The 18,993-nt window shown below is 36.5% G+C and overlaps 3 protein-coding genes and 8 non-coding genes across 12 annotated transcripts in view; 4 read left to right on the top strand and 7 right to left on the bottom strand.

Moving 5' to 3' along the window:
* LOC123543190 (uncharacterized) overlaps window positions 1-8,947 on the bottom strand; it is a 56,173-nt gene extending 47,226 nt beyond the window's left edge. The window contains exon 1 of one of the 2 annotated variants that reach the window (XM_053531096.1): window positions 8,918-8,947. The gene's annotated coding sequence lies outside the window, so the exon portion shown is untranslated. Of the gene's footprint in view, window positions 1-239; window positions 415-8,917 lie in introns of those variants that run through there. The other variant, XM_045329283.2, reaches the window with a different exon arrangement.
* On the bottom strand, window positions 2,285-2,356 carry Trnaa-cgc (transfer RNA alanine (anticodon CGC)). The gene has a single exon. It is a non-coding gene; the product is annotated as a tRNA-Ala (tRNA).
* Window positions 5,546-7,104, top strand: LOC128551052 (prostatic spermine-binding protein-like). The gene is made up of 3 exons (XM_053531343.1): window positions 5,546-5,650; window positions 6,064-6,297; window positions 6,874-7,104. Exons 1-3 carry the CDS (start codon window positions 5,546-5,548, stop codon window positions 7,102-7,104), a joined length of 570 nt encoding a protein of 189 aa, XP_053387318.1.
* Window positions 5,829-5,900, bottom strand: Trnaa-ugc (transfer RNA alanine (anticodon UGC)). Its single transcript has one exon. It is a non-coding gene; the product is annotated as a tRNA-Ala (tRNA).
* Window positions 8,948-10,769: 1,822 nt separating the features above from the next.
* Window positions 10,770-10,841, bottom strand: Trnaa-ugc (transfer RNA alanine (anticodon UGC)). Its single transcript has one exon. It is a non-coding gene; the product is annotated as a tRNA-Ala (tRNA).
* Window positions 10,842-12,362: 1,521 nt separating this feature from the next.
* Window positions 12,363-14,779, top strand: LOC128551051 (protein PFC0760c-like). The gene is made up of 6 exons (XM_053531342.1): window positions 12,363-12,491; window positions 12,530-12,717; window positions 13,083-13,169; window positions 13,438-13,591; window positions 14,095-14,289; window positions 14,654-14,779. The coding sequence occupies exons 1-6, from the start codon at window positions 12,363-12,365 to the stop codon at window positions 14,777-14,779; spliced, it is 879 nt and encodes a 292-aa protein (XP_053387317.1).
* Trnaa-ugc (transfer RNA alanine (anticodon UGC)) lies at window positions 12,843-12,914 on the bottom strand. The gene has a single exon. It is a non-coding gene; the product is annotated as a tRNA-Ala (tRNA).
* Trnaa-ugc (transfer RNA alanine (anticodon UGC)) lies at window positions 14,428-14,499 on the bottom strand. The gene has a single exon. It is a non-coding gene; the product is annotated as a tRNA-Ala (tRNA).
* A 243-nt stretch (window positions 14,780-15,022) lies between the features above and the next one.
* Window positions 15,023-15,094, bottom strand: Trnaa-ugc (transfer RNA alanine (anticodon UGC)). Its single transcript has one exon. It is a non-coding gene; the product is annotated as a tRNA-Ala (tRNA).
* A 706-nt stretch (window positions 15,095-15,800) lies between these two features.
* Window positions 15,801-15,872, top strand: Trnaa-ugc (transfer RNA alanine (anticodon UGC)). The gene has a single exon. It is a non-coding gene; the product is annotated as a tRNA-Ala (tRNA).
* Window positions 15,873-16,069: 197 nt separating this feature from the next.
* Trnaa-cgc (transfer RNA alanine (anticodon CGC)) lies at window positions 16,070-16,141 on the top strand. Its single transcript has one exon. It is a non-coding gene; the product is annotated as a tRNA-Ala (tRNA).
* The last annotated feature ends 2,852 nt before the right edge of the window (window positions 16,142-18,993 follow it).

Raw genomic sequence — 18,993 nt, 5'->3', positions numbered from 1 at the left:
AGTGACACAGTCTGATTGCTTTATGCAGGTGACACCTTAAGTCAAGTTGTAATTATAGAACAAAAAGTCAATTTCGGCTGTTAACTGACTGGCCGTTTAAAGCAAGTGATTGCTTAATGCAAGTGACCGTAATGACAGGTTCGACTGTACAGTGATAAGACAGCTTACAACCTAACAAACGAATGTTTAAAAATATCACTCGTAATCAATAGAAATATCTATTTAAATAAATCACTTACCTTTGAATGAAAAGATTATGTAACCTCCGAATACAATATAAAAATGTCTTAAATATATCATAGTTTATCCTTACACAAAATCACTTTTCACCATATTTCGCTATAGCGAAATGTAAACATATTTATTCAACAATCCATTTAAAAAAGCCCAAAAAACTGCCATAGCACTCACTACCTAAGGGTAAAACATTTATCATGTCGTTTGACAAAGAACTACATAATTTTACAACCTTAAACATTTTTATCTTTTTTTACCATCTTTTAAAGTATATGATCGTTCATCATTGATTTTAAAGGTACTCGCCTCGTTTAATTTTGATAGCGATATAAAGTTTAAAGCCATTTCTTTCACATCAAAGGGAGAGCCATTTGACTGTTGACGCACATTGGATTTGAGCTTATCAGGGTAACAGGAAGGCAGACAGGCAGGCAGTCGAGTTAACCTGACGACCCACGAACCGGCCACCTCTGAACGACTCTCGATGGAATGTTTAAACTACGAATGTACATTAGTGCCGTGTGGGTTTCATTTAACAACTCCAATTTTTGAGATACTAACTCGAAAAATCGATGTAGTAACTACAAATTTCGACATACCTAATTCGAAATTTCGAAATAGCTAACTCGAACTTTCGAGTTAGGATCTCGAAGGTCCGAGTTAATGAACATCAAACCACTTGGCCACGATGAACGACTGAGGTACAAATGCCTACTGCTCCACGCAGTTTTGTCTGCCCATCATTATAAACTGTATGTAAAGACTTAATATTAGTTTATATCTATGTATTTTCTTTCTCCGCTAAAACAAAGCTTTGAACCTGACTAGACTAAGCCCTGGTCTTCTTCATGGGGGAAGTCTCTGCCATTAGATGGACAAAAAAAAAAGAAAAAGAAAAAAAAGACGAAAGTGCGGTCTAGACCTCACTAGTCATACAGCCCACCACTTACAGGTACCACACAACCACTGCAGTTTTACCACTTCGGCGGATGAATTGAAAATAAAAATAGGTCACATTTAATTTTTGTCTGACTCTTTTGAATAGATAAACAGACAACAAGCTGATGCGCTTCCTTTTTTTTTGTTACGTTTAGACAGAATATGTTTCTATGTGTCGCTGACTGAGTGGCTTTACACAGAATATGCTTCTATGTGTCGCTGACTGAGTGCATGGCTTTAGACAGAATATACTTCTATGTGTCGCTGACTGAGTGGCTTTAGACAGAATATGTTTCTATGTGTCGCTGACTGAGTGGCTTTAGACAGAATATGCTTCTATGTGTCGCTGACTGAGTGCATGGCTTTAGACAGAATATACTTCTATGTGTCGCTGACTGAGTGGCTTTAGACAGAATATGTTTCTATGTGTCGCTGACTGAGTGGCTTTAGACAGAATATGCTTCTATGTGTCGCTGACTGAGTGGCTGTCATCTCGGAAGAAACTTTATAGTTCATGCAATCTTGCAATCGAGTTTCTAAAGTGTGTAATTATATTTCCTGGTATCTTAAGTTAGATTTCTTTTCTTTTTTCATAAAAGGAAAACTACTTCAAAACACAGACACATTTTGTAAAAAATAAGACACCTGGTAAATTTTGTATTTATTACTCGTGTACCATCCTTTAAAATTCAAATACGGGCACATTTACTGTAGACTTAATGGAAGTCTATCTACATTATATTTAAAATGGTGTATTTATCGTCCATTGAAAGATGGTCAAAATGTGACATACAAATAAGGGCGTGAATGATAGTGTACGGGTGGTTTTGTCACATATATATTGTAGAAAGATAAATAGTTTTCATTCATAAAGAAAGATAAAAAAAACCGGTCACGACGTCCTTTTTTTTACACCATTTGTGAAATATCTTTTTATGTTAACAAGCGCACGCAACCTATCCCCCAGTCCTCCCCCTTCCAGTCAACACCAGCCGGAAGTTGTAGTTACATCTTGGCTTTAACCCCTTACCAAGGTGCGAGTATATTTTTGACTCAGAATTATAGGATGGGCTACGAAAATAATCAATTTTTTTTAATGCAAAATTAATGGAGATGCCGTGGATCGAACCCGGGGCCTTTCACATGCGAAGCGAACGCTCTACCACTGAGCCACATCCCCTTATCCGCACAATGGATGCACTACTGTTTTACGTACTATGAAGAAACCTTCTGACACGATACCAATATTAACACGCTCTTGGTAATTATTTTGAATAAGAAAATACAGCTTACCACAACATACTGATATCAGTCATTGATAACTTCAAATCTACAAACAAATGAGAAACAAAAAGTAACTTTGGTGATGCAGGGGATTAAACCCGATGTATTTTGCATGCAAAGCTAACATTCTACCAATGAGTTACACCTGTATAAACAATCTTTTAGTTTATTATTTTGGGAATTTTAAACTTTCTTTTTTTTTAAACTAAATTATGAAATAACGTTATATGGATAAAAAATGATAATAACACAAGACTTTGATATAACGAATGAGATTTTGATATAATGAAATGAGATTCTGATATACCGAAATGAGATTTTGATATAGTGAAATGAGAGTTTGATACACCGAAATGAGATTTTGATACACCGAAATGAGATTTTGATATACCGAAATGAGATTTTGATAAAGCGAAATGGGATTTTTGAAATTACGATATAAGATTCTGTTATTCGGAATAAATGTTTCGGAAACTAACAAAGGAATATTTCTTGATAGGGGCACAGACTATCACAAATTAAGATTTTGAAAAAGAAAGCTGTAAAACAGTTTTTCGGAAAGGACATATTTAGATTTTTATTTTAGATTGATCATGTCACTGAAGGGTTTAAACAATTAAGTAATTATTACTTGCTTGTCGGGAAAGAAATCAAAAAGACGTGGAGACATGCATTATGTAGACATCATAACCCCGTCATATCAGATGAGAACTATTTATTGTCTGTATAGACAGATAACACCGGTTAGACAAAGTGACAGAATGCGAAAATACCTAAACCGGATCGAAGTATTCAAGTTATGCAATATTCCCGTTGGATAATAACTGAAGAAAGAACGGGCATATTCTTTGATATATTGTAGTTTTGCAGCTCTGTCTTAATTCAAAACGACGTAACTTTAAGAAGAAAAAAAAAACAGACTACAGTTGGGAATAGCCTGACTCCCTGGTTGAATGTTTTTTGTTAAATTATAGATACATAATTATGTATTGCAGATTCCTTTAAAATAGCACATTTTTTTTTTATTTGACGGCTGAACTTTGTGCAATGCAAAGGGCAATAATAATATCATATACACGCAACCTGCTGGAGTTTCTTCCACTGTTAATAGAGACGACAACGATGAAGATGACGATGGTGACGATGATGATGATGGTGGTGGTGATGGTGGTGATGGTGGTGGTAGTGATGATGATGGTGATGGCGATGATTATGATGATGATGATGGTGGTGGTGGTGAAGTCGACGGCTACAACGACGACGATGATGATGACGACGATGATGGTGGTGGTAGGGAGGGAGGGAGGCAGGCAGGCAGGCAGACAGACAGGTAGCAGCGGACTGCACTTTTGTTAGTATGGAATCTTATGCAGCACTGTATATTTTTTTTCTTCAGGGATTTTCCATACATGTAAACAATGCCATGCGTACATTATTATGTTAGTTTAAAGGAAATAAATGAGATTTATCGCGACTGAATTAAAAAGCATAAGAAAAATGAAACACCGAGACTCGTGAATCCTATATACGCTGTCTGTTTTAACTATTGTCAGCTTTGATTGTATCAAACCAAACCGTCACCTCAGTGCAAGAAGTGGATAACTGCATTGACTCAAAGAAGGACTTATTCACTTTTTGCGCTAAGGTGACGATTAACAGAATTAACCAGGCAGGCAGGCAGGCAGGCACACCAAATCAAAATTCAGAACAACGATTGCAGAGTCATGTGCTGTTTTAAATTTATTATGATGGGTACTTCTCACAGACTTCATGTTTTTTCATGTTAGAAAACTGCGGGTCAAGATCACTTCATCTTCACATAGATATATAAAAGATAAGAGTTTTAAAGGGAAATAAATGCCAGTGGACACTTAAGTTGTATGTTTTGTAGTTATTACTATAACAATTTTAATTTTCTAAGTTATTATGTAACATTAACATTTAAAATAAATAAGTAAATAAAATAAAAATTTATTTCGCGGAGGATTTTCAACGGTAGTGCGGGGATAAACAGGGATTTTCACCGGTAGTTGGGGAAAGGGTGTGTGGGGAAAAGGGAAATTTCGACGGGTGTGTTGTGGGGGAGGGGGTGAGGTTGGGATTGGCGGACGGGGTAAGTGTGAATTTAGCCGGTCGGTGAGAAAACGTTAGGGGTAGGGTTGTACGGGGTGGGGGGGGGGGGAGGTGAGGTTTTCCAAACCGAAATTAATTGATTACGGTCTACAACACCAACTCCAAAAAAGCTAGACTTAAATGTATGTTAATTCATTTCCAAGTTAATAAAAATCAAAGCAGTTATGAGCTAAAAAAAGAAGAAGAAACAAACCTGTAGCATGGTCAAACATATATCCGTGATAATTTAACATCCAACTATTTTTCTCAGCTTCCAAACAAAATGGGAATATATTGAACACACTGATCATACAGCTTGGATATCTATTCAAATTACACCTTCATTTCTCTCCAAGGTATATTGATTTAATAATCACGAACTACTTGGGAGGTCATTGAGGATACACACAACGGTGATCGCAAATAAATTAAAAAGTGATGCAGATGTTAGTTTATTCTAATTCATTTATGACGATAATGATAATGATGGTGATGTTGATAGTAAGTGATGTTTGTAGTGGTGATGATGATGACGATGACGACGATGACTGAGTAGTATATGATGATGATGATGGCAATGATGATGATGATGATGATGGTGGTGGTGGTTGTGTAGCTTGTGGTTATGCTGACGGCTTTCTCTGAGCGCCTCTGAAGATAAATATTATACCGATCAGTCGTTATGGCGGCTAAAGTCTTTATCAAGGGACGAAGACAAACATGTAGCTGTTTATGCTGATGATAATTATTATCATTACATTATCATTATGACGATGATGATGAGGAGGAGGATAGACTGTTTGAGATGTTACCTTATTTATAATTTTAATGTATAATTGGATTAAGTAATTGCTGGTGGTGCGGGTTTAGATGATGATGATAATGATGATGATGATGATGATTATTATCTTTAATATCTATTACAATTTTGATGAAGAAGACATTTTTTATTGATACATGTGTAAAATTAATGATGCCTGTGATTGAAATGATGTTGGTGGTGACGTTAATGTTTATTTACGACGGCGACCAAAACGAAGACAACAATGATGACGATGATGAAGATGATGACGACGAAGTATTATGAAAATAAATTATAATTACAACGGTGACGAAAATAATGAAAAATTTCTGTGGCTATTTTGATTAAAGTATGTCTTTTATCTTGACAACATTCGAATCATACACCTGAATTCAATACAGTAACTCTTCTTCCCAGCAGTGTGGGAAAAGTGTCTCCAGGTTGCTTAAAAATGTGGAGATGCCGGGGATCGAACCCGGGGCCTTTCACATGCAAAGCGAACGCTCTACCACTGAGCCACATCCCCTTCATATGTTTGGTGATCTAATTATTTGTTGATAAAATCAAAATTACTATAAAACCGCGAATATGTCTGCGTATCAACATATTCCAGTGACCTTGGTTGACCAGTTCATGTTCACTATAGAAAAATTATTAGCTCTAATTTTAATACTCAGCTTGACCTTTAGGCTTCAGGTGATGGCCATGTTGACAACAATGATGGTGGTAATGATGACAACAATGTTGACGATGATGACGGTGATGATTACGATGCAAACAACGACGACGATAATGATGATCATGATTATTATTATGATGTTGACGATGATGATGACGATAATGATTACGACGTTGACGATGACGATGATAGTGATGTTGACGATGACGATGGCGATGACGGCGACGATGCTGCTGCTGCTGCTGCTGATGATGATGAATGATGATGATGCGTTGAATTCTTCATGTGAGGAAGGCATCCAGCTGGCTTACGGAAGGTCGGTGGTTCTACCCAGGTGCCCGCTCGTGCTGAAATAATGCACGGAGGGGCACCTGGGGTCTTCCTTCACCATTAAAGCTGGAAAGTCGCCATATGACCTATCATGTGTCGGTGCGACGTTAAATCCAACAAAAAAAAAAATCACGAACGACTCGGAGGGGCAAAATTTTCCCTGATTGCTACGCAGATGGTTTAAATTTCCGTTAAAATTATAAAGACGGGCTGTCAGTTTGCTATCAGGGTTTATCAGCACATTTAATGATATTTTCCAGCTTCCAAGAGTGTTCATTTATTTTGAGAGTTCCTTATCTGCCTAATTCTATATCAGGTGTGTTATGTTTTATAACTACCCATCAAAACGAAAATTAATTCATTTAAAATGTCTTACATTCATTTTGAGTACACGGTTTAGTTGTATGACGCCAAATTTTTACGTAATTTGTATAGAGTCACCAGGATCGCGTCTTTGTAGTGAATTTAACACGAGAACTACGTGCAATAGTTCACTTCTTTCACAAATTCGCCTGGTGTTCACGGTGCTGGTGATCGTGATAGTAGTGTTTGTGATGACGGTGATGATGATGATCCTGATTATGGTGGTAGTCGTGTTGGTGCGGGTGATTACCATAATGGTAGTGTTAGTGATACTGATGATCATGATGGTAGTGCTGGTGATGATCATGATCATCATTATGATAGTGGAGTTGGTGCCGGTGATGATCGTGATGGTTGAGTTGGCGATGCTGATGATTATGATAATGATCGTGGTGAAAGTGGAGTTGGAGCTGGTGATGATCGGGATGATGATGTTGGTGATGGTAGGAATGATGGCGATGATCGTGATGGAAGCGGTGTTTTCAAAACCGTTTGTTAAAACAGGTTTAGGCAAATATTACAAAAAATAAAATCCGGACTAAAGTTCAATCTTATTTAACCAATGTCATCTATTTAACGTGCTTAAATTCAATTTATCCATTAAGTTTATCATTAAAAGTTGATAAAAAGAAAAGATTAGTGTACTAGACAGCGCATTCTCGAAACTTGGCCTGATTGAAGTTTTCAATACATATTGACCGCTAATAAAAATGTCAACATTTATCTAAGATTACTCTTCAATTTATGTATAAAATACAATTTATTTGTAAAATTTGTTGTAATATTTATGGTCGAATCAGTAAGAAAACTGTCAGATCAACAACAATATGGTCGAGAGGTCGATCAAGTGTATGCAACCCTCCACCAACGACCATCAACCATGATCTATTCTAGCCGTTTCTCGGCTTAACCAATAAATCACTCTTGACTCCTCATTCATGAAAGAATCAATCGCAACGAGGGTAAGAGAGAAAAGAAGCCACTTTTGAATACTAAGCGCCTGGCAAGGGATCTGCTGGTACCATTGTTCATGTCCTAGGTATCACGCGACCAGGGATAAAAACCACGACCTCCCGCACCTGAAACGGACGCTCAATCCGCTAGATATCAAAACCACGACCTCCCGCACCCGAAACTGACGCTCAATCGGCTAGGCTATCGAGGCTTTTAAGTTCGACTGCGGCTTACACGGTCTCATCATGGCCCGAGTTCTTAAGCAAAAAAAAAAAATAAAAATAAAAATAAAAAAAGAATGAAAGAAAAAGAAACAGTAGCGATGACATTTTCAATAAGCTCTTCAAAACATAAATTTTCTGTTGCAATACAAAATGAATATGGCGGTGATTGAACCGGGACTCAGAGTTTGGGCGCATCGCCCCTGGACCCCTCTCCCCTTTTCCCCTGCTCCCACGTCTCTGATCTATACAAGGAAACATACGTAAACACGTTATTTCATAAAAAGCATTAGTCACTTTCTGTTAACAAAGATAACGCCGTGTAACGTGAATGACAAATTGAGAGAAAATACCAAATTGATCTTCAAATCTTTAAAGAATTTAAGTTATGCAATAATCCCGTTGAATTATAATTAAAGAAGAAACGGGCGCATTCTTTGCAGTTTTTATTCAAAACAGCAGGAAGAAAATAAAGCTTTGAAGTTTAATAAATCTACGTCTTTACGTGCTTAAGTATCAAAACAAAAGATGTTTTATCTCGCGAGTTGTTAATATAGCTGTTGTAAATAAAATGATGATTTGATGATGCTGGTGATAATAATAATGATGAATGTTGCTTCGACAACGACAACGACGATTATGGTGTTGTTGTTGATGATGATGATGATGATGATGATGATAATAATGGTGGTGGTGGTGGTGATGATAAAAATTGAATAATTGTTAATCATATTTCTTTTTATTTCGGAAAATTCAGGCTGGAATGTTAGATAAATAGCGTTTGGTCCGCCTTTATATCAAAAGACGAAAATGGTGTTGTGTGTGGGGAGGGGAGGGGAAGGGGTGACTCACAAGATGAACGTCTTCAAAACTGCTTTCGTCGGTTATATACACTAGAACAAGTTACACTTTCAAAATAATTTTGAGGCTTCAATGTATGTTACATTCATTTCCGTTGCTATCAAATGAAATATATAGCACGAAAAGAAAACAAACCTTTTAAACATAAAGGTCCAACATGTCTCCAAGTCTCCAAATATAAATTAACATCCAAACAAAATCTCAAACGAGAATATTTTAACTTGATGAACGCAAAGATTGTACACTTCCCCATGTTATCTTCTCAAATGACACCTTTCTTTCTCTCCAAGGTGTCCCTGGGTAGAGCTATTGATTTATAACTCAGGAATACTCGAGAGTTCATAAAGAATACACTAAACACTGATGGTTAATAATTTAGGATTTCTTCATGTGTTAGCTACTGTTTACTTTTCATATTAATTGTAATGAAATGGTTATTTTTTATGATGATGATAATAATGGTGATAATGATAATGATGATGAATATGATGATGATAATGATAATGATAATGGTGGTGATAATGATGATGATGATAATGATAATGATGATGATGATGATGGTAATGATAATGGTGATGAGAATGATAATGATGATGATACGATGATGATGATGATGATGATGATGATGATGACTTTGCACTTGCTAGGTATGATGAAGATATTGTTGCTGTCGATGAGGCTACTTATAAAAAAAGCAGTTTGAGATGTTAATAATATTTCTATTCTTAATGCTGGTATTATTGTTGTTGCTGTTGCTATCGCTTCTGCTGCTGCTGTTGTTGTTGCTACTGCTGATATTGATAATAAAAAAGCAGTTTGAGATGTTGCCCTCTTTTAGCATAATATTTCAATTCTTGACACTGGGATTGTTGTTGTGTTGTTGCTGTTGCTGCTGTTGCTGCTGCTGCCACTGCTGATGTTGATGACAAAAACAAATCAGTTTGAGATGTTGTCCTCTTTTAAAATAATAACATGAGCAACTGCATGAGAAAACCAACATAGTGCGTTTATGACCAGCATGGATCGAGACCGGCCTGTACATCCACGCAGTCTGGTCAGAATCCACGCCGTTCGCTTTCAAAGCCTATTGAAATTAAAGAAACCGTTAGCCAATGCGCAGGCTAGTCTGAATCCATGCAGGTCGCAAAGCCACTATGTTGGTTTTCTCATGGCGCGGCTCATATTATTATTATTGACGCTGGTTTTGTTAATAATAATAATAATAATAATAATAATAATAAAATCTTTATTTAATGAAGGTAACATACAAAGTGTACATAACATGAAAATGAAATGTAAACTTATTTTCAGTATGGCCTTCAGTTAACAACAACAACAATACACATGTATATAAACATTTACGATAAATTTCACAAAATCATATTTAAATATATATATCAATGATCAATGTATTAAATACGATTAGAAGCTTCCCATTCATCCATCCGACAGACACTCACATAATTATAAGACTATCAAAGAGAAAAAGCAAACAACAGCAAAACAAAATAATAATAAAATAACTGACATCCTGATATGTAAAAAACTGTAATAATATAATTATTTTAAGCATGTCGTTTGATATTATTTTTGAATGTTTAATTTCAGCAGGTAATTTATTCCAAATATTACTGTGACGCTGAAGTACGAGAATGAATCTTTAAGATAATTTGTACGAGGTGTTATACGCAAAACAAGATCTCTGTGAGCTGTTGATCGTAGATTATGCAATTTATTATTTGAGACACTTAATATTTCAGTCATGTAGATCGGTACCATGTTATGTATAGATTTGTTGTTGCTGCCGCCGCTGATGCTAAAAATGATAAAAAGGAAGATGATGATGATTATGTAAGTTAATTACGTTAGTGGTTATAATGTGGACGGCGACAATAATAAAGAAAAAAATATGTGATATGTGACAATTAATATTCTGACAAATTTATCGTTGTAAATCAGTTGCTTTTAAGATACTGGAGACAAAATGTGGAGATGCCGGGGATCGAACCCGGGGCCTTTCACATGCAAAGCGAACGCTCTACCACTGAGCTACATCCCCGCGTTATTTTTATTTAAAAAATACAATTTAAATCATCAATGTTTAGATACGAAATTTATTCTGCTTAAAATGTCTGATATGCGATTGACGACGACGTCGACGATTGCGACGATTGATGATGATGATGAGAGGGAGGAGAATTACGGCTACGACGGCGGCGACGACGACGATAATGATGATGATGAGAGGGAGGAGAATTACGGCTACGACGGTGGCGACGATTGATGATGCTGATGGTCATAAGAGGAAGGAGAATTAGGACGACGACGGCGGCGACGACGACGATAATGATGATGATGAGAGGGAGGAGAATTACGGCTACGACGGTGGCGACGATTGATGATGCTGATGGTCATAAGAGGAAGGAGAATTAGGACGACGACGGCGGCGACGACGACGATAATGATGATGATGAGAGGGAGGAGAATTACGGCTACGACGGTGGCGACGATTGATGATGCTGATGGTCATAAGAGGAAGGAGAATTAGGACGACGACGGCGGCGACGACGACGATAATGATGATGATGAGAGGGAGGAGAATTACGGCTACGACGGTGGAGACGATTGATGATGCTGATGGTCATAAGAGGAAGGAGAATTAGGACGACGACGGCGGCGACGACGACGATAATGATGATGATGAGAGGGAGGAGAATTACGGCTACGACGGTGGCGACGATTGATGATGCTGATGGTCATAAGAGGAAGGAGAATTAGGACGACGACGACGGCGACAACGACGATGATGATGATGATGATGATGAGAGGGAGGAGAATTACGACTACGACAGCTGCGACAATTGATAATGCCAGTGTTGTTGTGGCACAGCTGATGTTGATGTTGATCATAATGTTAATAATAAATTTGATAGTGATGATGGTGCTGATGCTGATGATGATAGTGGTGCTGCTGTTGATGATGAAAGTGGCGCTGCTGCTGCTGCTGCTGCTGATGGTGATAGTGGTGGTGGTGCTGCTGCTGATGTTGATAGTGGCGCTGCTGCTGCTGATGGTGATAGTGGTGGTGGTGCTGCTGCTGATGTTGATAGTGGTGGTGGTGCTGCTGCTGATGATGATGGTGATAGTAATGCTGCTGCTTCTGTTGATGATGATGACAGTGGTGGTGGTGACGGTGATGGTGACGGTATTGCTGCTGCTGAAAGTGATGATGATGACAACGACGATGAATTTGTGAAGTGATATTAACAGTCCTTGTTTTACTTGCAAAACTTATTCATACTGTGTTTATAGTGTTCGGTTGTTCAGTATTTTAAACCTATCACACAGTACTGATTATTCACATAGATAAGTTTGATTTATGGTCACGTACGTATTAATACAAAGTAATTGTTAATATTTTCATATACGAAATTTGAGAATATCTGTAAGATAATACAAAAGAAACACCATAATGATTGATGTAGATATCGTCATTTTTTATAACAATTACAACACTAATGAGAGGTCATTGATTTACACCTGCTGACATATCTGATCATAACCCTTGTTTCAAAATAAAATGCCTGCAGTTGCTGCTGCTGCTGACGATGATGATGGTTGTGGTGATAATGATGATGATGATGATGATGATGGTGGTGGTGGTGACAGTTTAAGATATTGTGTCTTTTCACGTGATCATGCTGTTATTGTAGTGGTTGATGTTGCTGATATTGGGGATCATCACAGCTGGACGATACTGACGAAAACAACAACGACGATGATGATGATGATGATGATGGCGGTGCTGCTTACGATGATGATGAAGGTGAAGGCGGGGATGATGATATCGTGGAAGATGAAGTGTTTGTGTTGTTGATGATGTTGTTGTTGTTAATGATGATGCGAATGAAGTTGATATTTGAAATGATAAATAGGTACGAAATTAACAAAGAAAAAAATGACATTGAAATATTTGACTTGTGACTTTTGCGACAAACCTTAAAGTGTTGCTTTTGGCGTAAAGCTTTTAAAACATGGAAATGGGGACAAAATAAAATTATGGAGATGCCGGGGATCGAACCCGGGGCCTTTCACATGCAAAGCGAACGCTCTACCACTGAGCCACATCCCCTTATTATATTTAATCATAATGTAGTTTTTATTTGATTACTTACTGATAATTTGCAAATAAAATGTCAAAATGGTTAATATTTATATAACAATTACAAATTTATTCAAGTAACTAAAATGGACGATGTGATTACTATGGCGGTGTTTATTAGAAGGATTGTGACCATAGCGATGATGATGATTATGATGATGATGATGATGCTGATGACGTTGGTGGTGATGACGATAAAGATGCTGGCAACGTGTCATCTATGATGTTGATGAGAAAGGCGACTAATAAAATGATGATGATGATGATGGTCATGATGATGATGATGATGATAATAATGATGATGATGCAAAATAACACGACGGAATTTGGTATGGAAAATTCTAATTCTTTCTAATTCCTATTTAGACATCTCTTCTCGCATTGGGTCTGATGAAGGCGAAAGCGATGAAAATTATATTATTGTAAAATATATTCGAGGCCCTACATAAGTGCACAAATTTGTCATGAATGAGAAATAGGAATTATTCAATAGTGTTGGTGTTGACAAAATAACTGGAGATCTTAATCTTAATTATAAATTTGACAATGATGATTCCACTGCTGCTGTTGTTGATGATGATGATAGTGGTGGTGGTGACGGTATTGCTGCTGCTGATAGTGATGATGATGACAACGACGATGAATTTGTGAAGTGATATTAACAGTCCTTTTTTTAGTGGCAAAACTTATTCATACTGTGTTAATAGTGTTCGGCTGTTCAGTATTTTAAACCTATCACACAGTACTGATTATTCACATAGATAAGTTTGATTTATGGTCACGTACATATTAATACAAAGTAATTGTTAATGTTTTCAAATTTGAGAATAATATATCTGTAAGATAATACAAAAGTAACACCATATGACTGATGTAGATATCGTCATTTTTTATAACAATTACAACACTAATGAGAGGTCATTGATTTACACCTGCTGACATATCTGATCATAACCCTTGTTCAAAATAAAATGTCTGCAGTTGCTGCTGCTGCTGATGATGATGATGATGGTTGTGGTGATGAAGATATTGTTGATGATGATGATGATGATGATGATGGTGGTGGTGACAGTTTGAGATATTGTGTCTTTTCACGTGATGATGTTGTTATTGTAGTGGTTGTTGTGGCTGATATTGTGGATCATCACAGCTAGACGACACTGACGAAAACAACAACGACGACGATGATGATGGTGATGATGATGATGGCGGTGCTGCTTACGATGATGATGAAGGTGAAGGCGGTGATGATGATATCGTGGAAGATGAAGTGTTTGTGTTATTGATGATGTTGTTATTGATGATGTTGTTGTTGTTAATGATGATGCGAATGATGTTGATATTCGTAATGATAATAGCTACGAAATAAACAAAGAAAAAAATGACATTGAAATATTTGACTTGTGACTTTTGCGACAAACCTTAAAGTGTTGCTTTTGGCGTAAAGCTTTTAAAAGATGGAAATGGGGACAAAATAAAATTATGGAGATGCCGGGGATCGAACCCGGGGTCTTTCACATGCAAAGCGAACGCTCTACCACTGAGCCACATCCCCTTGTTATATGTATAAATAAAGTAGTTTTTATTTGATTACTTACTGATAATTTGCAAATAAAACGTCAAAATGATTAATATTTATATAACGATTACAAATTTATTCAAGTAACTAAAATGGACGATGTGATTACTATGGCCATGTTTATTACAAGGATTGTGACCACAGCGATGATGATGATGATGATGATGATGATGATGCTGATGACGTTAGTGGTGATGACGATAAAGATGCTGGCAACCTTGTCATCTGTGATGTTGATGAGAAAGGCGACTTCTAAAATGTTGATGATGCTGATGATAATGGTGGTGGTGGTGGTGGTGATGATGATGATAATGATGATGATGATGCAAAATTACACCACGGAGTTTGGTAAAGAAAATTCTAATTCTTTCTTATTCTAATTTAGACATTTGGCGAAAGCAATGAAAATTATATTATTCGAGGCCCTACATAAGTGCACAAATTTGTCATGAATGAGAAATAGGAACTTATTTAATAGTGTTGGTCTTGATAAAATAACTGGAGATGCCGGGGATCAAACCCGGGGCCTTTCACATGCAAAGCGAACGCTCTACCACTGAGCCACATCCCCTTTTTACGTGTAGTTTTTTTTTTATTACTTAATAAAATGTCAAAACGATTCATATCTATAAATTTACAAATTTACTCAAGTAACTAAAATAGATGATGATTATGATTATGATGACGGTGATAATGATGATGATGATGATGATTACTATTACGGTGTTTATTACGAGAATTGTGATCACAGCGATGATGATGATGATGATGATGATGATGATGATGACGACGATAATGATGATGGCAACGTTGACATTTATGATGTTGGTGAGAAAGACGACTACTAAAATGATGATGATGATGATAATGATGATGATGCCATCGAAATCTATTCTGACAATGCGTTTGATAATGGCAACAACAAAAAAGCATAAAGATATCAAATATTTAGGTATGTGGTTATGATATCGTTTGAAATAGCGCAATGTGGAGACTCCAAGGCTCGAACCCAACGCATTTCATCTCTGAAAAGAAGACACTGCATTCCCAAGTGATTCATTAACAAAAATCAATAAATGAAGATCAAATGAGAATGTTTTGTGAACGTTTAATCCCTATGTAAGATCTGTAGCATGGGAATTTTAATTTTGAGAAATGTCATTTTTATCAAAACCACTTGAAAGTCACATGCGGTTCAAATTTTTAATCTTAATTGCGCTATGTATACAACATGGACTCATTATCTCTAGCTTTGAATAACTGATTAAGAGTAGAGTGGGGATGTGGCTCAGTGGTAGAGCGTTCGCTTTGCATGTGAAAGGCCCCGGGTTCGATCCCCGGCATCTCCATAACTTTTTTTTTGTCGTTCGTCTTTCATTTACTAGATAAAAGGAATGTCAAAGTTTTTCTTTTTTTAAATTTTTTACTTAAGGCGGAAAAGATTTTAAAGTTTGTCAATACTGATCTATGGTCAGCTAGTACATTTGTGTTTGAAGTACGTAACCTGTCAGCAGTTACTTAAGATAAACAATTACTTAAAAGGTAAGGGGATGTGGCTCAGTGGTAGAGCGTTCGCTTCGCATGTGAAAGGCCCCGGGTTCGATCCCCGGCATCTCCATTTGTTTTGTACAAGCTGTTGTTGAACAGAAAGACAGTTTGTAATGTAACCAGACAATTGTTTGTTAAGACTGGGTAAAACTATGCTTTCATCTGTTGAATTGGCGAATGTGTTTTAGACTGGCTTTTGTCTCTATGAAATTGAATTTGTCAAAAAGGGAAAAATATAGAAATAAAGTTATTATCAATCTAGTGGCTAGTCTATGGTATTATCAGAAAACAGGTTATCAAAAAAGTAAATTATCATTCATTTTTAGTTAGAATGGAATTAGGAATGAAATTCCATAAACAAAAATAAAGCATGGACAAATTAAAGAAATGAAAAAAGACGCTAAGTTCAATCGTGTGATTTAAAGGTTTGTGACATTGTAATATAATTATGAAATTAAAGAACAAAATATAACAGACAATTTCACAATCTGATCAACTCGGCCTTTATGCTACGCAATAGACCTATGACATAATAAGGCGCCATACTGGATTTACCGGAGAATACGGAAATGCCCGATGTTGCACGATTGACAATTTCAGTGTAATATAACGGCTTGAAATGAATAAGTATTTAGAAAACGAAAAGATTGCTCGGGGATGTGGCTCAGTGGTAGAGCGTTCGCTTTGCATGTGAAAGGCCCCGGCCCCGGTTCGATCCCCGGCATCTCCATCTTTTCGCTAATTTATGAACAACTAAAGATGTTCCTATTAACATTAACTTTCTTAACAGTACAGTATAAAGTTAAGAAGTCATCAAACCCAAGTGTTTCTATTTAAGCGACTGGTTGACTTTTAAGGAATATATTGAGATCAAACTTGACATTGCTGACATTATTTTCTCATTAGAAAGCATTTGATTCCTACTTCTTAATTGTGAATAAGTTAACATTGTGAAAAGTTCTCATTGTGAAGAAGTTGTCATTGCGAAAATGTTGTCATTGTGAAGAAGTTAACATTGTGAGAAGTTATCATTGTGAATAAATTATCATTGCGAAAAAGTTATCATTGTGAAGAAGTTATCATTGCGAAAAAGTTATCATTGTGAAGAAGTTATCATTGTGAATAAAGTTAACATTGTGAAAAAGTTATCATTGGGAATAAGTTATCATTGCGAAAAAGTTATCATTGTGAAAAGTTATCATTGTGAAAAAGTTAACATTGTGAAGAAGTTCACATTAACAATCTTTTAAGTGAAAGAACCAGTTGAACAGTAATCACAGAGTTGTGGCTCATTTTAGAGCGTTCTGTTTTTCATGTGAGAAGCACGGGGTTCAACTCCGACATCTCCAGTTGTTTTCTGTTACATATCGTTTTTACATGAAGTGTATATTTTGTATTTACATTTGTTTTTTCTTTGGGCTGTGAGTTTACCCGCTACCAACGTTACAAGTGTAATTCTGACAATCATATAGCAGCTTTATTTTATTTGTAGCTGAATTGTGATCATCTATATAATTAACAAGGTATGCTATTGATCAACCGAAGTAATAAATTTAGTTTTCACTTAATGATTGACAAAATCTTTCAAGTGCGCGATGTACTGAGAATGACTTACAACTCTTTTGTTACAGATCTTAAAAGGTTTGGGTAAATTTCTAGGAAGCGTAGAGCAACATAAAGCCCAAAGTATTCATGTACTCCTATATATGTAATAGCCGGCAGATTGTGTATTCTCTGCGTGGATTTTGGCATTCTCCAATTTTGCGGAAAGCCATGTAGCGTTCAGCTGTATTCACATCCAGACAATATATAATCGTACGGACATACAGACCGCAGCTGTAATTTAGACGTTCTAATGATAAAACGAATGGCTTAAAAAAATTTCTGGCTTCACAGAATTAGGAATAAAATTTAATAAAATGTGACAATCTTTTGTCCAGCATTTTGAATTACAAGTAAGGATTCCTTTATTGGAACTCACAGGAAATAATTAAGTGTTCGCACTAAAAACATCAACCCGTTGATATTCCATCTAGTTCGCCATCACAAAAGCGTTATGGCGATATTTTTACAAATAATGCACGTAATTGTGCTATTTGTTTCTGTTTTTAATCTGTTAGTTCCCTGTAACGCTTTTATTAGTAAAGCTTGCCCGTTTAGCTAGATAGCGAGAGCGTAGATCTAAAGATCGCGGTCACAGATACTTGGGCTTTGCAACAGACTGAATTGTAGACCAAGGCAGGGTCGTAGCTTGTCCAAACCCCTAGTAATTGTAATCACGGGTCATGAGTTCGATTCCCAGGCGCGGCGTATGTTCTCCGTATGTTCTCTTTGATAAAAGACAGTTAAATCATTAGTCCTCCCCTTTCTAATTCATAAGAGGAAGTTGACAGTTACTTATGGAAAACAAGTTTATACTAGCACAGAATTTAAGAACACCGGTCAAATTAACTGGCCGCCGTTATACATGTATGACTGAAATACTGTTGAAAAACCGCGTTAAACTAGAAACAAAAATAAAACAAAAAGGGTATATCTGTATAGTCCAAACTCTGAAAATATGCCAGCCAGAGACTGGCTGTCCCATATTATGATAATTTCTCAATCATATCTCAAAGCTGAAGGATTTTATATATTTGGATTTAAACTATATTTGAATAGCGCAAATGTTGTGAAATATCGTATTGCCTTTAAGTTATTAAAATCATGACTTCTATCAAAGACTTCTTCAAGTCGAATTTGGCCGATGAAAAAAAAAAAAAAAAAAAAACAAAACTCAAAGCATAAGTGTTCGTATTCAACGTTCATAATTTGTCTCCGATACTTATAGGTTATTAGATTTGTATTGAGAATATGCACGAGTTCTGCAGCGGAAATATTTCGCGACTTTAGGAGCGCAGTATTATTCCGCGAAAGAACGAG

This window comes from Mercenaria mercenaria, chromosome 19, assembly GCF_021730395.1.
Source record: "Mercenaria mercenaria strain notata chromosome 19, MADL_Memer_1, whole genome shotgun sequence".
Taxonomy (NCBI): Eukaryota; Metazoa; Mollusca; class Bivalvia; order Venerida; family Veneridae; genus Mercenaria; species Mercenaria mercenaria.
Note: the sequence above shows the minus strand (reverse complement) of the source record. Positions and strands in the feature narration are given on the sequence as shown.

Bases quoted from the DNA above. Each gene is read 5' to 3' on its own strand.
- LOC128551052 (XM_053531343.1), top strand. From the start codon at position 5,546: ATGCCTGTGATTGAAATGATGTTGGTGGTGACGTTAATGTTTATTTAC. The intron at 5,651-6,063 runs GTATTATGAAAA...CTTGACCTTTAG, and splicing joins ATGAAGATGATGACGACGAA to GCTTCAGGTGATGGCCATGT. The intron at 6,298-6,873 runs GCTGATGATGAT...TACGTGCAATAG, and splicing joins ACGATGCTGCTGCTGCTGCT to TTCACTTCTTTCACAAATTC.
- LOC128551051 (XM_053531342.1), top strand. From the start codon at position 12,363: ATGCCTGCAGTTGCTGCTGCTGCTGACGATGATGATGGTTGTGGTGAT. The intron at 12,718-13,082 runs GTACGAAATTAA...TTGTGACCATAG, and splicing joins ATATTTGAAATGATAAATAG to CGATGATGATGATTATGATG. The intron at 13,170-13,437 runs GTTGATGAGAAA...ATTATTCAATAG, and splicing joins GGCAACGTGTCATCTATGAT to TGTTGGTGTTGACAAAATAA.